The 20,344-nt window shown below is 28.8% G+C and overlaps 1 protein-coding gene across 2 annotated transcripts in view; it reads right to left on the bottom strand.

The window, feature by feature from the left end:
• Positions 1–20,344, bottom strand: part of LOC107443056 (cell adhesion molecule Dscam1) — a 208,928-nt gene that overhangs the window by 109,764 nt on the left and 78,820 nt on the right. For both annotated transcript variants that reach the window (XR_001583949.3, XM_016056799.3), the window contains exons 3-5: positions 10,762–10,923; positions 6,235–6,384; positions 4,045–4,162 (exon numbers count right to left, since the gene is read on the bottom strand). Coding sequence is in view for 1 of the 2 variants with exons in the window: in XM_016056799.3 (XP_015912285.1) it covers positions 4,045–4,162; positions 6,235–6,384; positions 10,762–10,923 (430 nt within the window). In the remaining variant the exon portion in view is untranslated. The remainder of the gene's footprint in view (positions 1–4,044; positions 4,163–6,234; positions 6,385–10,761; positions 10,924–20,344) is intronic.

Raw genomic sequence — 20,344 nt, 5'->3', positions numbered from 1 at the left:
TAAGGGAGTTAAGGTACATCTTCAGGATAATTGCATAAGAACTCATGCCTGTAATCTTCGACATGCGCATTTTAAGGGTGCTTCCCTATAATGAACTGTTACTTCGTGTACTTCTGATAATAGGGAAGTGCTCCAAGCTTCATGCAGTGACATTTCCGGAATATTACGCAATATTAATTCCTACGTATATGTATGAATATTAATTCTGATGATGTTCCCTAACTCCTCTAAATGTTTGCCACAAAATATATGCAACAACTAATATATATATATATAACATTTTTAAACTTTTTACTACATTACTTACATTTTTAAACTACATTTCAACAAAAAATTAGAAAAAAAATTTAATTCAACAAAAATCTGGAAAACTAATTTCAGATTCAAAATCCCCACACACAAATTAGTCTAGATTGAATGTATATATAAATGCAACAAAAAACTTGTCCCGCATTGTTATGTGAACTTAAAAAAAAAAGAATATGTTTGAAAGCTTCTCGCAATGAAATATAATTCTAAACGTAGTCGTGCATAATATATAACTCTTACATAAATCCTTTTATAACCTGACTTTTGGAGCAGTTAAAACAATGTGTTAAAGCTTATTCAAATTTATTAAAACACAAAAAATATTAATATTTTCTTTCTTTAACTTCTGAGTAATGTAATAGTTCCTATAACAATTCAATAAAATACAGTACTTCAATAAATTATTCAAAGCCCAATGTATAAAATATTAGTTTTAAAAGCTGATTAGTAAACTTTATACATCGATCAAAACAAAGCAATTAAAAGTCAAAACTGGGACATTCTTAACTTAGATTTTAAACAATTTATATCTGGTTTCTAGAGCATATAAGGTTGTACCTCAAATATATGTACCGCGTTTTCTTACTGATGCATAACTTTAATCAACATTGAATAGCATACGCAAAAGCTTTAAAAGATGAATCAGAGAAGCCTTATTGAAACTATGGCGTCAAGTCCTAAAGTGCACTTTGTAATTTAAACTGCAACGCTTTGTTGGAAGTGTGTCGATCGGAATTCTAATAGAGCACATATACGTGATTGAGACCTTCAATTTGAATGAATCCTCCGTGGCGCATGCACATCACGTATCCGTAATCAATCTTCTAGTCACTTTACAGAGATGGACTGTTATTACCAATTAATATATCCATCCTCACTGGGAATGCCCATTAGATAAAGTTAAGTAACTAGTGAAACTTTGTTTCATCTAGCTTAAAAGATATTTTTTTAATTAAATAAGTAGACATTTTATTTCTTAGAATTCCGATAAATTAAATTTTAAAAAAATGAAGCGAGAAATATTTTTTTACCTTTCTCTATTTCTCCCTTCTTTTACTATTTTTTAAATCACGCACTGAAAAATACGGTATAAAGTTTAGGTTCACTACCCGTAAAATCCATTTTATCGTAAGAAACTATTTCATCTTAAAATCAATTTTTATGGTTAAATATTACATTGAATTCTTATAATAATATTTATTTAATTAGAGTGATTCAGTGATTTTACCAAAAATATTACTATAAAAATTATAGCAAGTAAGTATTTTTTATTTAATATGTTCCAATAAAAATGAATTTTAGGGTAAAAAGTACTGGCATCCTGAGTATCAGTACCTTTTATCGTAATTTGATACGGGATTTCTAACAGTGCACGTATTTCAGTAAATTTATGAACGGTTATGCTATCATATTTTGTCACATTAATTGTCTTATGCATTTTGTTACAAATCAATTTTTGTGGATTCTTAAGAGACAAACAAACTTCTATCTAAATTATTTTCTACAATATTTATACACTCTTTTAAAAATCATACAAACTGGTTTAAATATGCTATTTAAATGCTTAAAATGGAATGCTATTGGCTTCATAGGTGCACTAAATATTTCACTGAATCATAACATCAAAACTGGTGGCAACTTCTTTAAAACTAAGTGTTGTTCAACTAATTATTTCATTACAGCAATACCCCCAAAAATAGTTCCTGGTAATGGAAAGCACATAGAATGTTATTTTACAAAAGTAGCCTCCACCAATCGCCATGTTTGTTATACAGTAACACTAAATTCATACTTTCAGTAAGATATGATACACGAAGGAACCAGTCAAATTATTTTTACTAGACATTATAAAGTATGAATTCGTAATTTAGGTTGCGTGCATAAATTGATTTTTAAAGCAGAATGAGTATGTAAATAAAATATATGGGTAGCAGAGAAAATATTTAGATGAATTTTAACTAGGCTTAACAGAGCAGGTACTGATATAAATTATACGTTATAAAACTATTTAGACAGCTTACAGTTTAAGACGGTTAAAAAGTTTTAATACAGTTAAAATTAAAATCTAAGAAATCTTATTACAGAACTAAAAACATACATGCTACTCAAAATATACATAAATTTAACGCCGAACTTCAGTTTCTTCGTATGTAAAGCAACATTGAAGAAATTCGCGAACGTTCTCTAATTCATTGTCGACAGTAAATGATGACAGACGAAATCAAAACGTGATAACGTTGGAGAATGTGATATGCAAAAACAAAATAGTCAATGTTTAGAGAAAAGGCGAGTATACTTGGTGTAAAAAAATTGCATTCTGAGTGTTTAAAATATTCATACACCCTTTAAAATTTATATGAAAGCTCGATTTGGTGTTAAAAAAAGTGTTCCTTTGCATAATTTTCAGAGATGTTCAACAACAAATTCGGAGAGATATTAAATAACTGCTTTTTAAGCAGATAAGTACTTTTAATTTGCAAACAAGCTGTGTGACTTCTTTTTGTAAAAAAAAGAAAAAAACTCTCTGAAATAACTATTTATTTTATTAAGGTTTGTGAGAGCTGCGAGAAGACTTTGTACAACCAGTCAGTGCTGTGACTTGAACCTGGGTCACCTATTTGGGAGCAGAGGGCTCTCTCCTTGGAGCTACCGAAGTTGCAGTTTTCCATGCGAAAAAAATTCTTAAACTGTATTCATCTGAAAGTCTTATTGAAATAATATTGAATTGTAAGAACATTTAAGACTATAGAGTGACCCAGCCCTATAATATTTTTTGGTAACTTAGCTCACTAAAAATATACATAAGGAAACATAGTAATCCTACTGAGCATTTTGACAATTAACTCGATTCGCAGTTTTACTTATACTATGTTTAAAACCGTAAAATAATTCCAGAAAGTGGAAAGTAATTTTAAAATTATTTGAAAAAAAATAAATTTAATGCAGGGTAAGAAAAAATGAACGGCGAAACTGGTATTTGAACAATTTAATCAATTTTTATGCATTTTTCTTTAAACTGTTTTTTTTTTCTGTTAAAAATATTATTTTTTTTTTCTTGTGGACTACACGATTATTTTTTTACTTGTATAATTAAAAATAATACTATTTCCAGTAACTTTCATGTTACAAGATATTGTGATATGAGGAATATTATATATCTAATTAGAATTTTTTGATTAGTGGAACTTCAAAACAAAATAGTAAGGTTATTCAATCATGATACATTCTTTTTTTAAAAAAAGGATAATAAAATCATCAACATGGCAAAATCAATTACTATAGGCTCAAAATTCATCCATATAAGAAAACATATAATAAGAAGGAATCGTTTTTATAAAGGAATATCCATCCAGATTATGTTTAACATTATACATCTGGCAAGGCATGCAATTTTCGAAAATTGAATTTCACAAACATATGAATATTCATTACAGTTCTTTTTTTCGCACATAAATAGTTTAACAACTTATTTTGCCGGAGGATTTCCTGAAATAATATCAAAAAAGAAAAACATTTACGTTAGAATGGTTCGATCGTAAAGGCGTAGTACAATCTTCAATACGCCAATTTCAAGAGCAACTTTATTTCAGTTGAAACAATTTTTACTCGCATGCCTTCTCTTCTGTTATGAAGAAATAGCCCTTCGTATTTCCGAACGGCCACAAATCTGTTCAATAATTCACTGGATGAAAGTGATAAAATAAGAACTTATATCGAAAAATTACGTTCACTTACGAATATCTTGGTACGGGATACCCTTGGGCTGCGCAGGGAAGCTCTACTGTATGGCCTACTTCAGTTTCTATTTTGGGCTGACTGTGTGTTATTCTCGGTGAAACGCTGCTCCGAGCATCTGGAAAAAATATCAAAATAATTTAGCTTTATATGACGACAGATGGTAAAATATAAAATAATGCGAAATGGAGGAGTAAATAGTGTTTTTAAAGTAAGCACAGATGATCGTATTTTTAAAAGTATTTGTGCAGATATTTTTTTTTTTGGTGTTAAAATGTTTAGATTTCTTTTCTTTTATATACTGATGTGTATATATTATTAATTTTATATATTCTAATTTGTTTCCAGAGATCAATAAAATTTTCAGAACATGCTTCGAAACTCATAACGAGTTTGGAGAATTATTTTTCACATTTCAAGTACTTTTGAACTTGTGAAAAAAGTATCACAAACCAAAGCGTCATTACCATTGTCACATGTCAATTTGACCAGAAATGTCACCAGAAACCAATGCATTCTAAGAAAATGGTTACTTGATGAGTATTATAAATTCACGCAGGAAAAATTAACCAATGCATTCTAAGAAAATGGTTACTTGATGAGTATTATAAATTCACGCAGGAAAAATTAACCAATGTATTCTAAGAAAATGGTTACTTGATGAGTATTATAAATTCGCGTAGGAAAAATTAACCAATGTATTCTAAGAAAATGGTTACTTGATGAGTATTATAAATTTACTTAGGAAAAATTAGCCAATGTATTCTAAGAAAATGGTTACTTGATGAGTATTATAAATTCACGTAGGAAAAATTAACCAATGTATTCTAAGAAAATGGTTACTTGATGAGTATTATAAATTCTCGTAGGAAAAATTATTGTACAATATAAAGAATTTTTCCTGCGTGAATTTATAATACTCATCAAGTAACAATTTTCTTAGAATGCATTGGTTTACGGTAATACATGTTTTGCAATTAGTTCATATTTAGTTGAAAATTACGCAGCTATGGTTTTACTAGCTTGATGAAGATTGTATTGCAGCAACGAGTCAATTTTTTTAGTCCATAAAGTATGTATTAAAACTTTTGATTGTCACATTTTTCCCTTATTACGACTATATTAGTTTCGTATCGACATATTCTCCAAGCCATAGAATTCTTCCCCAGTCTTCATCTTTCTCTAAATACATAATTCAATTAAATGATATTTTACCTCAATTTCCAAAGCCAAACTGAAATTCAATCCGAATTTATCTGATTTACATTCGATATACAGGATAAATTTATATGGTAATTAACACTGCAAGCGATGTTCCTGGATTGTTTTACGGTGTTCCTAAAATAAAACACAGGATAAAAAATTTCTACGTAATTTTACTACTGCTCGTTATAAAGGCAAATATATTGTTTTTGATCAAAGTTGTGAGCTTATATAACGAATGAACTGCGTAATCAGTTTCAGGGGCTGGCACGCCATGGCAAACAGAAAATCCTAAGTTAAAAATAAAATACTAATTATATGGATATCCTAAGTTAAAAATGAAACTAAAAAATCTCTTACGGTGATGATCTGGCTAAATACGTGTACCAGTGAAAATAGATAAGCTACGGAAGAGAAAGATTTGTCAGTTTCTAAATAAGGAAAGTATTTTAAATGGGTGATTTTTGACTGAATAAGTTGTAACAAATGTACAAATTCTGAAAAATGGTACTTTCCAAGCTAGAAACTATTTCTTTGCATCGAAATTTAAATAATATTTTGCATGCGCGAAATGAAAATTTAATTTCGCATTTTACTACGCGTTAAACAAATTACTATAACTCAAAAAAGGTCCATTTTTGTTTAATTGTCAAATAATTGAATATGGAAGAATTTACCCCGACCTGCCCATAATTAGGGCATACGGGTAAATGTTTATTAAAACAAAAACAAAATCCAGAAAACAGTACAAACATAAAATACACATCAGACATGGCAACAGCCCATGAACATGGCGGGCGTAGAGCAGCTAAAATCATGTAAGGTGATAAACATATAAAACAGTTGAATAATTGAATAAAGAGTTTCAAAGATATGTGAAATAATTTATCTTCAGATTAATAAAACTCGTAAATTAAATTGAGTTTTTTTTAAATAAATAAAATCATGCTGAAATTTAAAATTAAGATAAAGTCTGGATTTATCTACCTGTGACGAAAAGTTTTCCGGCTGCTGAACTTGGAGCAACTTCTCCAGTAAGACGATTTCTGGTGACGCATCGATAACTTTTGAAGCCATCTTCAATATTTGCATTTCTAATATGTAGCTCGCCCGTTGGGAAAATGCTATATCTTCCACCTAGATGAAATAAACATAATATGCTTATATTATCAATCAATAATGCAAATTTTTATAATTATTCTCTATAATAATCATTTAATTTTTAAAATATTTTAACAAAAGTGATTTATCTCATGCTTATATTTACATAATTGGTAATTGTATTTTGTGATAAGAATGAAAATAGAATATTGCAAATCTAAGCTTGTTTTATGAAATTGAGAAATTTATCCCATATAAAATTGCTTTTTGTCAAATAATAATTGCATAAGAAAAGCAAATGGTGAGAGAAGTATAGGGGAAGACATGGAGTATGGTCAATTAAACATCGAAATCTTAAAATATTTTTTTTCTGAAGTGATCTAATTTGTTATAGTAAGTTGTTGTCCAAATATATATTATCTATAGAAATTCAGCAGAATGTTCGTATAAGCATATTTAAGTATGTATCATAAGCAAATTTGCAATTCTGAACCAATCCTTACCAAATTTGGCGTACAGTGCACCAAAAATGAACCCCCTTTCTAACTTTTGATCTAATGATCGAATCTTCAAGTTCTAGTACTCAATTATGATGGTTTAAGGGGGTGGACTCGAATAAGTTAAGTGCAGACGATATTTCAAGTTACGAAATCAGATAGAAAGACGAAACTACTGCAAAAAACTGGCTTTCTATTTTCTGGTGGCAATAAATTCAGTGATCAAATCAACGAAGTTGAAGAAGATTGGGAAGTCGATCGTAGTCATGACGAATGGTAAATATCGCTAATAAAATAGCTGATGATGACGTATATGATGATAATGAAGATGATGATGAAAAAGTTCATTCGAAAGAGTTGGAAGCTCAAGAAACTATTCGTAATTATTTGCAGTTTACTTCAGCTACTGAAACTCTCTTTTCTTATTTGTATGAATTTGAAAAAAAACTGTTTTTCAAATTCGTAGGAAAAACAAAAACAATCACCTAATATGGATTTTTTTTTGTCAGAAAAAAATGTCATTTGGTTTGTTACAATTTCGTTTCTTTGAACAGTTATATTAAATGCCATTATAAATATTAACTTTTAATGTTTAGAAATTTTTTTATCCATGCTCTGATTGCAATTTTTGGTATGCTTCAGCATTTTAATATGCTTTTCACTTATGCTCCTCTTTCACTTACGTGCTTTTTTCTGTTGGTCCGATAGGCCAACACGTAAGTTGCAGATCACTTGATTATTGAATCTCATCATTTAGCTATTTTGCAAGTGTAAGAAAATGCTTTGGTTATTATTTTATATTATCCTAATAATATTTTTTATGGATGTGGAAAATATAAGATAAAAAGAATATATTAACTTCCTTTTTGTGCTAACAAGTATATGTGGTGCTAAACCAAAAAATTTTATTTATTGGCATATTTTAAAAATGTGAAAAATGAAATTTTTTTGGAGTAATTTTACTGCCTACGAGTCAAAACGGCTATGGACGAATCAAAACTTCGGGTTCTGATGATCTGTAAGATTGGCAATTACTGTTCTGCATTTCATATATTTATCTGATATTGCAAAAATTAATAAATAAATGAACAAAAAACTGCAGGTGTATTCTGGAACTAGATTTGAGGTTGAGATACGTGGCGGATAGGAAACGGAAGCATAATGATCTATTGAACATTTTCAAATTAACGTTTTTAAATTATTAAAGCATATTAAATGTGTTTTTGCTTGTTACATGTTGCCTGTTACAATCAATATTTTCATTTGACATGTCTGTAACTTTAATTTGTTATATTTGTATCAAAAGAAGCCTCTTATAGCAATCAGAAATAGAAAATAAAACATTTCATATTACGCCATTATTATTATTAAGATATCAAATAAAATACTAATCGAGAATACATCTTAATAAAAAGTACAAATATTACATTTTAATTTATTTTCAAGAAAGTAAATTAGATTTTCGAAGAAAAATGAAGATACTTCATTTCTGTTAATGAGTAACTATTAGCTATAATTAGATTCATAACTATTTCTTTTTCGTAATTCTTAAAAAAAAAAATTGTATTCTCAAAGCATAATTTATAATGAAAAACAGATGTCTAGACATCCATGTCTAGAAATCTAATATTCATGAATTATATTAATTATCCAATTAAACCATTATTAAAAAAATATAACATAATTGTGTTATATAATTTTTTTTTACTAAATTAGATTTTAATCAGTTTTGTAAAAAACAAAAATGATTCGTAATTTAAATAAATATAAGTTAAATGCGAATCTTATGACTTTAAACTTTGAATAGCTAAATTCTTGTTAATGTTTCGTCCAGCAAAATATTATTTTTTTCCCGTGACTGTTTCATATCTAAAACATTAAGACAGTTTCTTATACTCAATTTGATTTCTTTACTTGTTATCTGTTTTTCATTAATATCAAGTACTCGCAAATGTGTATTGACCTAGTAAGATAATATCATTTTTATTTATTTTGCCATAGTTACGCTATTTCCAAGAAAAGTAATATTTGCTAAGGAAAACTTCAATTCTAGATCATAAAAATAATTAAACTAATGTAAATAATAAATTGTATAAATTTAAAATTCATTTTTTCACGCTGCTTAAAGAGTGAACGGGCCGATACTCATTCCATATAAAAAATCTGGTGTTTCGCCACTTCCAAATTATGTCAATTTTTAAATAGCTGTGCCACGGATTCCAATTATATATATGTAGGTAGGTATTTTATTTACGTCGCACAGTGGGCTATTAGAGACGGTCAGGGAAACATCCCTGAGGATGATCCGAAGACGTGCCATCACAATTTCGATCCTCTGCAGAGGATTCCACTTTAGGATCCCGACGACTTGCACGCGAATTCGAGTACTTTACTGTAGAAAAGTTTAACGAGGACCGATACTGCGCACCCTTGGCTCCTACATAGTCTGATCAAAGTGGTCAACCACCCGCTAACTGACCGCAGCTAGCGATGCTTGACTTTAGTGTTCTACTGGAAACAGTGTCTTTACTATCAGTCCACTGCGGGAAAATCAATATATATATATATATATATATATATATATATATATATATATATATATATATTGATACGTGATAAATATATATATATATATATATATATATATATATATGAGTAAATGAAATTTCCAAGTTCATAAAATAATCCCTTAATTATGGGAGCAGAGTTGAACTAAAGGCAAATAATTCTTTATAATGGAAATTTCAAATGTTTGTAAAATAATATTATTCAAAGTTTAATTGCTCATTAAATTCAAACTAACAGAACAGGGAAGTAAGAAAACAGAACAGGGAGTGCGGGGAAGCTAAGATTTGACATTTAGTTTGAAAATCGTTAACTGTTGAACTTTGAGGGAAAACATACCATTTTTTTCGATCTGCAGCTCACTGAAATGCAAGTATGGAACTAAAATTTGGCATGCTACCCATTTTATTTATGAACTAAAAGCAATATTTGTTTCTAAATTCCAATTTATGAAAAATTTCAGGTTAATTTAAGTGTTTTTTGTGAAATTTGTTTTTGTCTTTTACTTTTATTAAGAAATATTTTCAAATTGTTGAATTTTTGCATAAAAATTATTTTTCCCTCACAAGATCTTTCTTTTCCTTATTAGTTCATGTTCGAATTGATTCAAAACAAAAGTTGCAGAAAATTGAGAGAGAGAGAGACAGAGAGAGAAATATTATAGTGCTCCCAGATATAAAGCTTAACATTCATATTGAATTTTTAAATAGTAAAAAATTCTTAAGCAGCTATAAAAAACGCCTGCTAATTGAATTGTAGTAAGTCTCACCAATGAGAAAAATGATTTCTCATTATTCCTTCTTACTGAATCACACAATCTGCTTTCCCAAGGCTTGTTTTTTTTTTTTTTTTTTTTTTTTTTTTTTTTTTTTTTTTTTTTTTTGAAATACGAAAGATTCGAAAGATTACTTTTCAAATCTAGGTAATCGTCTATTTCATTACTATTAACATAGTACGAAAATGTTCTTACATCAAGTTATAAAAATTTATATATTTTGAAAATAAGGAATTCTGTGCTGTGAAATATATTGACGTTTTAGAGAAAAATTAACAATAATGAATGAGAAGCAGTGAGGGGGGGAGGACAAGTGGTGGCACCACCTAATTTGAAAAATATGATAAATAAATTTAATATATAATTATAAATTCAGAGCAGATAAACAGTCCTCACTAAAATGCATTAAATCATCAGTAATATTACCATAAATTAAAATATCCACAATATGAATATAGCGGACTTTTCAAAAGCAAAAATTATTCTTCAACTGAAATGAATAAAGTTTATAGCATAGATATAAATTTAGATGCTATGCAAACAATCGGTTTGTTTCATTAGAAAAATCAATCTTACCTTTATCAGGTGATGCAACAATTGTTCTTGAATCATCGCGTACCCATGAAGTAACAATAACATAGTCTTTCATGAAGCTTGGGATACTACATCTCATCACAGCTGTGTTTCCACTCACTGTATATTCATCAAATACTTGAATTTTGTAAGGCTGCTTGACCACTGGTAAAAAAGGGAAAATTGTTACAATTTAATCATCGTAAAGAATTGTATATATTCATTTACCATAGAAATATCATAATTATTCTGATTTCTAAAGTAAATTACATTTTTTATGCATATGTTACGATCAGTATGAATAATCGGTTTATTTTTCAAAGCAACTGCTCATTGATAATAATAATCGAATATGAAGGTTGAGCTAAGTTATGAGAGTTTATCCCGTTGAAGATTATCAGTATATTTCCTACGTTAATATTTTCTTACAAATTAGAAGTCATTGTCACTGAAAAGTGTGTAATTACTTTTTAATGGATGTACATCAGTGATTTGAGTGATTGTCATGCTAGAAGCAATCTAAATATTGAAAACTGAAAGCATATTGCTTAAGTAAAAATTAATCGAATTAAAGAAGGGAGATAGTTTTAGATATTTTTTTTAAAATAATTCTTACTCTAAAATTTACTCTTTACCCCTCTAATTTAAATTTTCGAAAACACTTTTTTAAGTTATAGTATTTAATGTATCATTTCATTTTCCTTAAATATGGCCTTATAATTTAATATCATATTTAGATTAGGCTTGAAATTTGATTACATTCAATTTTATACTATTTTTTAAACTAACTTTAGTTGGCCCAATATTGTAAATTGCAATGACTTTTAAAAATCTTGGCCTTTTAATAAAAAGAAAACTACATATTTACTCATGCTTTTTAAGACATTTTGTAAAGAAACTGTTGCATTGATCATGGCTTAGTAAATTTTATGCTCTATGATTCTTTCGAACTATATACAAATTTACTTTAAATAATTCTAAATAATTCTTAATATACAGTGTCAGTAAACAAAAATTGAAGTAACAATGTATCAGAGAAGCGCGTGTTTTCCAAAATATTAAACATTATTGTATTAAAAAACAAACACTTTCCCTGCGAAGGAAAATTTAAATAAATGCATTTTACGCAAAACAAATATGAAGAGAAGGGTAAGCTGGTGATAAATGTATGCTTCCTGTTCTTGTTTTTTATTTAATTCACCAATCACGTTTCGTAAATTCTTTTTCTTCCAAATCTCCCAAATACATCTGAATTTCAAAACACTTGTGTAAAGAATACTAATTCAGGATGAGTCTAATTTTGAGAAACAATATATATATATATATATATATATATATATATATATATATATATATATATATATATATATATATATATATATATATATATATATATATACATATATATATATATATATATATATATATATTCTTTAATGAAATAGAAACTAGAATCTTAGCCTCAAGCATTTTTTTCTTTCACAATGAACAGAACTGGCGTTGATGCAATTATTCTCAATTTTTTCGATGATGGATAAAGTAATGGCCTCGAATTTCAATTGTAATTGACAATAAAATATTTTTTTAAAATTACTAAACAAGTAATAAATGATATTTTGTTCTAAAATTTTTTGGTCTCTGAAAAAAAGAAGGAAAAAACGAAAATTCAAACAAATTTCATTTCTGAAACCTAAAGTTATTTCAAATTATTCGAAACACTGCTCTGTAGTTTCAGTGAAAGTTTCAGAAGGACCAACCAAATTTCTTGTTTTCTTAAATAAATGGTTTTTATTGTAACGTTTTCAATGCTAATTCTAACTCGATTTAAAAAATCAATTAAAAAATTTTTAAATTTTTTCATCATAAATCGATTATATTTTTCTTCATAAATATTATGAAGAAAAAAACAGAATTTTTAATAATCAAGTATTTTACCTTTCTAATACTTTCTTCCTTGCCATACCGATATTAATAAATCTCTATTGCATCAAAATTAAAACCTGTTTTTCTTATTTCTTAATTACAATGCAAAATGAAAGAAATTTATTATCATAATATTAACGTTTATCTAATTAGAAAGCTTCACACTAAAACCTAATACGTACGTGTATAAAAAACACGCAGACAGTTTTTTTCTTTCATATTTCTTTGTTTATTTTCCTCATTTGATTAAAGGAATTTATTTCAAAAAATCTCAAAAGCAGCAACAAGGTCTTTTGTTCATAATAAAACCTTATAGGAAGTAAATAAGACCGACTCGATTGTTCGAGAAATTTCCCACAATCCCAAAACTTGCGCACCAATTCCATTCTAATGTTTGCAGACAAAAACATCTAATTAAGGAAGCAAGTTTAAATGCAAAGAAACGCAATTAAGCCCGGATTTCTCAGTTTTCTCAGTTCTATTTCTCAAATAACAGCAGCGAACAGAGCAATTAAAAAGAGTCCCTAATTAGAGAGACAAATAAGTTTTTTATTCTTATTTTATTTGATTTGCTTTCGAAACAAATCAAGACATCTTACTATGAAGCGGATTGGTCGGTACATAACATAGAAGAACGTTATAAATTGCATTTGCTTCTTCTAAATCCTTTTGATAAAGTATTTTCTTTGGCGCATTATTTTGGTGGAAAAAAGAGAAAACGGAAGGAAGAGAATGATACGAGAAAAAGAAGAAAAAAACCTTTATGCAGCTCAAAATGATGAGGTAGCACTAAGTCTTTGTTCTTTTGAAAGACTTAGTCCCAATTATAATCAATTTGAAGGAAAACTCTTGCAATATGCCTCGTCTTATTTTGATGAAAATAATGAATTTGAAAGCAGGTTTATCATATACAGATTACGTTTTCACATGAAAATATTTTTTTTTCTATGATGCTTACATTTATTAAAGACTCATTTATGAACGCTAGCATAACTAAAATATTTTTTGGAAAGAATATATTTAAGTAAGAATTTTTTTTATATATTCTTGAGTTTTCCTTATTTTTTATATTTCAGTTTTTATTACAGCTTAACGAAATAAGTTCTAGTTTAAATTTTGCAAACTACAATTCATAATTTTAAAAATTAATCCAGGGTCATTTTCCAGCCTCATCTCCATTTAGACCTTAAATTTTTTCTATTTTACATTCGCTTCACGTTTTGGGTAAGGTCATTTAGAAAATAAAAAAGTAATATTTATTGAAATTAATTTTAGTAAACTTTAAAGGTAGAATAAATCTAACGTATTTCAGCAGAAAATTGATTAACTTAAGCATGATTATTATTGAGGTTTTTTTTATCGAATATCTAAGCGATTTTAATATTACATGACTTCTTGTTTAAAACTTCTTCTTCTTCTTCGTTTTGTTTTGATATTTTTCGCTGAAAAGAATAGCCCCAATGTTTCCTTTGGAAAATATTAAACTTTCTACTTAATATTAGTAAATATTTTTAATTTACTTTTCAATTTATTTAGCCTAGAAGAGTTTACTGAGCATTAAAAATATAAGATTTCCTACATTTTTCTAAACATTAAAACAAGTAATCATTTCAAAATTATTATATACAACTAATTACCATTTTTCTTGTTAAATACTACTTTGAGTTTATAAATAACGTTTATAATTTTTTTAGCTTGCTACATCAATAATATGGTTCAAATTAGCTGTAACATGAGGACTGTAACTATGATGACACAATACTACAGCTCACAAACTACGAAATATTCCGGATCAAATCACGTTAAAAAGTACCAGCACCCTGGGTGATGGTACTTTTTACCGTGAACTAGAATATCTGTTTTACAAGAATATCCGTAATACCGTTTGCCGGTTTCCTTAAACTTCATTTTCACATGAACATGCTCAGGAACAAAAAAAAACTGTTATACCGAATTTTCACTGTATTAATCATTGTTAAATCACTGAATAACTGTAATTAAATAAATATAACTGTAGTAATCACTTTGTTATATTTCACAGGGGAAGATTGATTTTATGAATAAGGCCATAGAACTGCCGTAAATTTATACCGTAATTTGATCCAGAAATGTTTACTGTGCCGAACGGAAACGAGACCTTAATTAAAGTAACAACAAGTTAGAACCACAATGTAGCTCAAGGTACAGTCAATACGATTCAGGGCAGAACAAATTTTCCTAAGTGTGTAGTTATGAAATTGTTTGCAAATATATATTTAAAATGTTAATAGGAAATAAAAAGTTTCAGAAGCTAGCTTTAAATTTTAATGCTTTAAATAATAATTATATGTTTACAGAACTATCCCTACAGTCATAATTTAGCTCATTCCGGAATTCCAGTTAACATGATTGCAGAAAAAATAAGAGGTATTTTTGAAATTATAAATGAAAATCATAATAACGGCATCGCAGCATGTTTTGAGAGCTAACTGAACAAAAATTAATGACAAAAAAGTCAGGCTCAGGGTTTTATAAAAAGCTTGAAAATACTATTAAAAGTCCATTTCAAGGCCTAAGTGGCTGATGGGACTGAGCATTCGCTTCCTATTGGGATCCTAGTTTTAAATCCAAGTAATTTCCAATTGATACAAATTCTGCTCCTGGCTCGCACTGACAACAGTACTCACAGAACGTATTCCCTATGGTAGACTGATAATGGGTTGAAATCCCCCTTCCTTCGGTCTAACCATGGGTGGCTTTCGTGGTTTTCATCTCCATCTAACGAATGCGAGCCGAATTCAATGCTAGTTGGTTCAATCAAAAAGTTCACCACTAAAGACAGTTTGTCTCAATGCGTGATAAAGGAGTTACTTTGTCTTTTTGGTCGGGCTCAAAATTACAAGGGTAGGGAGTTGAACATTAAAAATCGTAAAATCAGAATTTGGTCGGCTGTTCAACATCGGTCATATAAATCAAATAAATTTTATTTTTCAGATGTAATATAGTTTAATACCTGTTTACTCGTAAAATAAGTATTTCATTTAAAAATAGTATGAAAGAAATAAAGAATTTCTAAACATTGTCAAGACTCATTAATTTTCAATATAGCTTTTGATTTCCTTTCCACACATAAGGTTTGTTAACATACAATATCTGAAACAAGGATTTTTTGTATGCAGCTAGTAATCAGATAATAATATTTTTTAATTATCTGAAAACAGCAGTTATTTTTAATTTATTTTAAAAATATTTTTAGCTGGTTTTTAAATAAAAATAATAGTTACTCAGCCATTTCTATTACATTTTTAAGTTATTCAAAGTTAGTTTTCATTGCAAAACTTTTGCTGATTCCCAGATGATAAGACTGATAAAACACAACTCTCAAAAGTCATGTTTTGAAAATTTCACCTATCATAGGGTTACATCAGTAATACAATGTCAGTAATTAAACCACTCGCTTAATTTAGAAAGGAATTGATGGAGGGTGAACAGAAATGGGGCGGTCGAAAATTCTGAAAGCTTTCAGAATAAAATGGCCTGAAGATAAGAGGTTTCGGATTTTGAACCACAAAACGGTTCCATGTTCTGCGCATTACTCTTAGGCAGATGATGGGTTGGAAAAGGGGAAGACTAATGTGCGAACTTTGATGTGCAATCTTGATGTCTTCATAAGTGCGAATGATGAAATCTTTCGAATAACGGCAGCCATATTCTAAGGAACGATTTTGATAATGGACTTTAGCGGCATGGTAAAAGAATTCTTTCCAGGGTGATAAAATTCTTTTGGAATATTTTAAATAAGTTAAAGTTTCATTTTCGGAGAAAATGAGATTTGGAATTATAGTTCACATTTCAGTAAAGTTAGTAAATGTAATTAAAAGTTTAAAAGTTCGTCTTCAACTATGATTATCAAACTCAATTATGTATTAAGTAGAATTAATAAACCATTCTACTGTATGGTAAAGAATACAACAAAATTTAAAATTTGTTGGAAGTATTAAATATATATATATATATATATATATATATATATATATATATATATATATATATATATATACATATATATACATATATATATATATATATATATATATATATATATATATATATATATATATATATATATATATATATATATATATATATATATATATATATATATATATATATATACGAGGGTTGTAAATTAAATAGTGGCATAGTGGCAACTTAACCTTTAAACTCACAGAAGGACGGCCATGCGCAAATTAGATATGGGAGCTGTGAGGTGGGGCTGTTGTCGATGTGTAGAGTGCAAAAAAATGTCGATTAGCTTAGAAGGGTAGTTGTTGTGTGGCGTTAAAGTGAGGAGTTTCGTTTCCATCGCTCTAAAGCATGTTTTCAAAAGGTGATCAGCGGTCGTGGCTTACAATCGAGGTTGCCCGTGGCAAAAATGCAACAGAATGCTATCGAGGATTAGTAGAAGCCTTTGGAGCAAATGCTTTACCATATAGGACAGTAGCACGATGGATTCAAGCATCTCGTCTTTTTTTCGTCATTAAGCCTTTTCACAACATGCTTTAGAGCGATGGAAACGAAACTCCTCACTTTAACGCCACGCAACAACTACCCTTCTAAGCAAATCGACTGTTTTTTGCACTCTACACATCTACAACAGCGCCACCTCACCACACCCATACCCTATTTACGCATGCAAGCCCTTTTGTGAGTTTCAAGGTTAAGTTGCCACTATTTAATTTACATTTACAACCCTCGTATATATATATATATATATATATATATATATATATATATATATATATATATATATATATATATATATATATATATATATATATATATATATATATATATATATATATATATATATATATATATATATATATATATATATATATATATATATATATATATATATATATATATATATATATATGTATGTATTTTTTTAATGCGACAACAATCTTTACATTTACCCCCTAATAACATAAACAAGAACATATTTGAAAGGGAAAAGAAATTGTAAGGAATGAACAGTACCTATTAGGAAAGAAAAACAGGATGGATTGAATTTTTTTGTAGTGTGTTTATTAAATTCCAACCTAGCAATTCTCCATAAATTCTTATAAATTGTATCACGAATTAGAAATCAATTTGCAGAATGTAACTTTAAATCTAATAATATTTTCATCTGCATCATATAAAAAGTTGAATTTTTATATTTTGTCACCAGTGTTAGAATTTGTTTAGGTCCCCAACAAAAAACTCTTAAGTTATAAGAAAAGATAACTTTAGATTTCTGCAAATAAAACAGGAAAAATCTGAATATCAGCTTTAGCAAAAACTTAAAATTTTTGCATTAACATTGATATAATCATTAAAATCATTCACATTTTAACTACAAAACCGATATTCCAATTAAAACTTTTTAAATTTTTAAGTTCTTTAAAAAAAACTTTAATCAAAAATGCGAAAATGGAACTTCAAGTTATACAGCTACAGATCAAGTATTTTAACATTTCTCAAACTAAGATATATTATAATAAGTCTATTCATTTTCTGAATGTTACAGAGATGCTCAAGAACATAGAAATTCTTTGTTGTATTACAGTATAGAAAATGAAGCAGCATAAGCATCGAAAATATGGACATTATATTTAAGTGATTTTTTTTAAGGCTACGTTCATAATTTTATGTCTAAGGAATAGGCCCTAAAGAGTGTAAGAACACGTTCTAGATACATTTCCAAAAAATAAAATTTTTTAAAGAAAACTGATCTCTACATTTTATTTTGTAACATAGACAAGGGACCAAAATATAATTGATTATTGTACCTGCAAATTATTTTTAACTAATTTTGATCATTTCGACAAATGTCTCAGCCATTATTACAAGCTAAAATCATCTATAGGAATTGATTATCTGCAACTGGATCTGAAATTATTCTTGCAGTAAATATTTTTTTTTTAAATGCGGTTGCATTGAATGAATAAGGACATTTTTACAACAAAACTATGTTGCATATACTGAATGATATAATACAGTATGAATTTTTGTTTTAATAAAAGCTATAATTCAAACAAGAGATTAGTTGAGCATTCGTTTGGAAATTTTTAGAAAAAAAACAAGTATTCTATTTAAATTAATAAGAGATAACTAAATAGTAGTGCATGTAAAATAAATGTTAAGTGAAAAAATTTAAAAAAAAAACATGCACTATAAACTTTTTGACAGAAGTAGCTTTTTTTCTAGACGAATTTATATAGTTCCAAAAAAAAGTAAAAGCAATCAACAACTGTAAATCCGAGTGAATAGAATATGCGATCTTTAAAGGCATGGCCATTACACGATTCACTGTTTTCTTTTATAATATAAACGAAAAGACTGAATTTACGCAATTTTAATAATCAGTTGACTTTTCTCATCTGATCAGATACAATTAATAAATTTATGTCCCGCAGTGGACTGATCATTAAGACACGGTTCCCAGCAGATCACCGAAGTCAAGCATCACTGGCTACGGTCAGTGTGCGGGTGGGTGACCACTTGGATCAGTCTGCGTAGGGACCGAGGGTGTGCGGTATTGGTCCTCGTTAAACTGTGCTACCGTAAAGTGCTCGACTTCGCGCGCAGGTCATCGGGCTACCGAAGCGGGGGTGCCATCCCTTCCGCAGAGGATCAAAATTGTGATGGCATGTCTTCGGATCATCATCCGGGATGTTTCCCAGACCGTCGCCAATAGCCCATTGTGCAGCTCTAGTGTGACGTAAAGTAACAATAACAATAATAATAATAAATTTATAGTCTATATTTATATTTGTCCTAATAATAACTTTCACCTCAAGCTAACGCCTCAACTTAACTATCTAATTTTCAAACAAATTTCTAAAATTACATCCATTACACGATTCAGAGTTTATGGCTATAATATAAACAAACGGCTTGATTTTAGACGATTTTAATGATCGATTCGCTTTTCTCATCTAATATGATTGCATACAATTTATTAATTTATATTCTATGTTTATATTTATCTTGTAAATAACTTTAGCCTCAAGAAAATGTAATTTTTTTCAATCTAATTTACAAGCAATTTTCTTCCAATATATACATATATTTTTTTTTCAAGTTTAGGAACTGAACAATACCAGTGACTCTATCCAAACATCTCTATCTTAACTGTCTTCTTTTCTCACAACAAAGCTTCATTGTTACAGGCGGAGAATTTCCAATGACATAATAATTGTCAGAGAACAGCTTGCTGTGACGGTTTCTATTTGTCCGGGATCTTCCATCGGCCTCCTCTACCCCTATCCAATGCAATCTCTCCCCTATTCTTTAAGGGTTTTCACCTTCATCAGGCTTGAATTTAAAACAAAATTCGAAGACACGCAGAAAGGGGAGGAAAGTCTTTGAAATATGCAAAGTGGTCGAAGCGAACTTTCGAGTGGAAATCATGGAATTTCTCTCGCCTCAGAAAATTGAATTTTCGTCGCGAAGACGCGAATTGTGTGACGCTCTCGCGGGAAAATGAAACATGAAAAAGTTTTTCAGCGACATGGACTTCAATTCACTCCCACTCTTAACCATCTTTCCTGTTTTCTGTTCATTTTCCTAGCGACGGCAGTGGTAATTTGTGCTCTCTGTCAAAAATCATTCGCGCTCCTTTTCTTTTTTGATT

Source organism: Parasteatoda tepidariorum, chromosome 10 (assembly GCF_982258835.1).
Source record: "Parasteatoda tepidariorum strain Cologne lab strain chromosome 10, Ptep-v5.0, whole genome shotgun sequence".
Taxonomy (NCBI): domain Eukaryota; kingdom Metazoa; phylum Arthropoda; class Arachnida; order Araneae; family Theridiidae; genus Parasteatoda; species Parasteatoda tepidariorum.
This window is presented reverse-complemented; position numbering and strand designations above follow the sequence as displayed.